The sequence below is a fragment of the Nestor notabilis genome, unplaced genomic scaffold (assembly GCF_000696875.1).
Source record: "Nestor notabilis isolate BGI_N333 unplaced genomic scaffold, ASM69687v1 scaffold25371, whole genome shotgun sequence".
NCBI lineage: Eukaryota > Metazoa > Chordata > Aves > Psittaciformes > Psittacidae > Nestor > Nestor notabilis.
The window spans coordinates 1-1457 of NW_009914660.1; the positions used below are offsets into that span (position 1 = coordinate 1).

Below are 1457 nucleotides of genomic sequence, written 5' to 3' on the forward strand. Positions count from 1 at the left end.
TCCCGTGGCGAGGCAGAGGGAGGAGGCTGGGGTTCCCTGGGAGCTGTTTCCTCATCCTGCTGGGTTCTAGGCCCCTGCTTGAGGGGTGTCCTTGCAACAAAGGGGCTCTCCATGGGATTGATCCCCTTTGGTTTTACGTGGGAACGCTCCCATAAAGCTCCTTTCCCCAAAAACACTGGAAATAAACGCCGGGATGGTGATGCTGCTTTGCTGCTCTTTGTGCCAAGTTTGAGACATGCTAAATGGTCGATGTTGTGTCGTGGCTGCAGCCAGGGGCTTCGATCTCCCCTTCCGCACGGCGGATGATGCTGGCCTGTCCCTGATAAAATATGGAGAGTTTCTGTACGACAACTTGGTCATCTTCTCCCCCTCCATAGAAGGTAAATACGAGAGTGCTCTTGGAACATTTTTGGAAGGGGATTTTCAACTGTTCTGTGAATTTTAATCAAATCTTACGCTTTACATGTTATCCTTTGTGCCAGTAAACAAACTGCAGATGCACCCCAGGCCTTTAGCAGAGGTTCTTTCAGCCATGAGAGAAATGATTTGGTGTTTTGCTGTGGTTTCATTCTGCTGTGGTGGTATTTCTGAGAACTGGTCATCGATTTCTGGTGTATGCTTTCAGATTTTGGTGGAAACATCAACGTGGAGACCATCACTGCCTTCATTGATGGCGGTGGCAGCGTCCTTGTTGCTGCGAGCTCGGACATAGGTGAGTACAAACGTTCACCAGAGCTAACAGGGGTGCTTCAGCCACTTCTTGTAACAGGCACCTCTGCTGCTTGTGCTCTGCAGTGAAAAAATAGTTTATTTGGCCTTCTGTGAGTTCCTGTAACAAAAATGGTGTGAAAACAGTTTCTCATTGTGAAGGTTTGTACTGTGAGGAAGTGAGTGATAAACAGCCTTTACTGAGGTTTTAACAGGGATTTGGCTGCGGGAGGTTGTGTTGCTCCTCAGGGTTTGGCTGGTGGAGTGCAGAATGCAAGGCTCTGAGCTGAATTTACTCTTTATTTTGAGTGCTGAAACTGTCACCACGTCCTGAACGTGCTGCATAACAGAGAGTCTGCTTTGTCCTTCCAGGTGACCCGCTGCGAGAGCTGGGCAGCGAGTGTGGGATCGAGTTTGATGAGGAGAGGACAGCTGTCATCGACCATCACAACTATGATATATCTGACCCAGGCCAGGTACATGGGTGTGCCTGGGGGATTTGGTTTTCTTTTTTAATGAGAACTGTGGTGTAAATGTTTAGGGATGAATCTTCTGTCCTTGTTTTTCTTTTTTCCTTACACCTATTTTCTGCTCTCCCAACTTCCTCCCAGGAAACTTGTAAATAATCATAGAATCATGGAATAATTTGGGTTGAAGGGACCTTAAAGCTCTTCCAGTTCCACCCCCTGCCACAGGCAGGGATGGGGCAGCCACAGCTTCTCTGGGCACACTGTGCCCGCGCCTCCGCA

At 48.7% G+C, this 1457-nt stretch overlaps 1 protein-coding gene across 1 annotated transcript in view; it reads left to right on the forward strand.

Annotated features, from left to right (window-relative positions):
- Positions 1 to 269: 269 nt before the first annotated feature.
- The window catches only part of DDOST (dolichyl-diphosphooligosaccharide--protein glycosyltransferase subunit (non-catalytic)), a gene marked incomplete at its 5' end in the record, with an annotated part of 5135 nt that continues 3947 nt past the window's right edge, over positions 270 to 1457 (forward strand). The window contains 3 exon segments of the mRNA XM_010023761.1: positions 270 to 380; positions 626 to 712; positions 1081 to 1184. Coding sequence (XP_010022063.1) covers positions 270 to 380; positions 626 to 712; positions 1081 to 1184 — 302 coding nt within the window.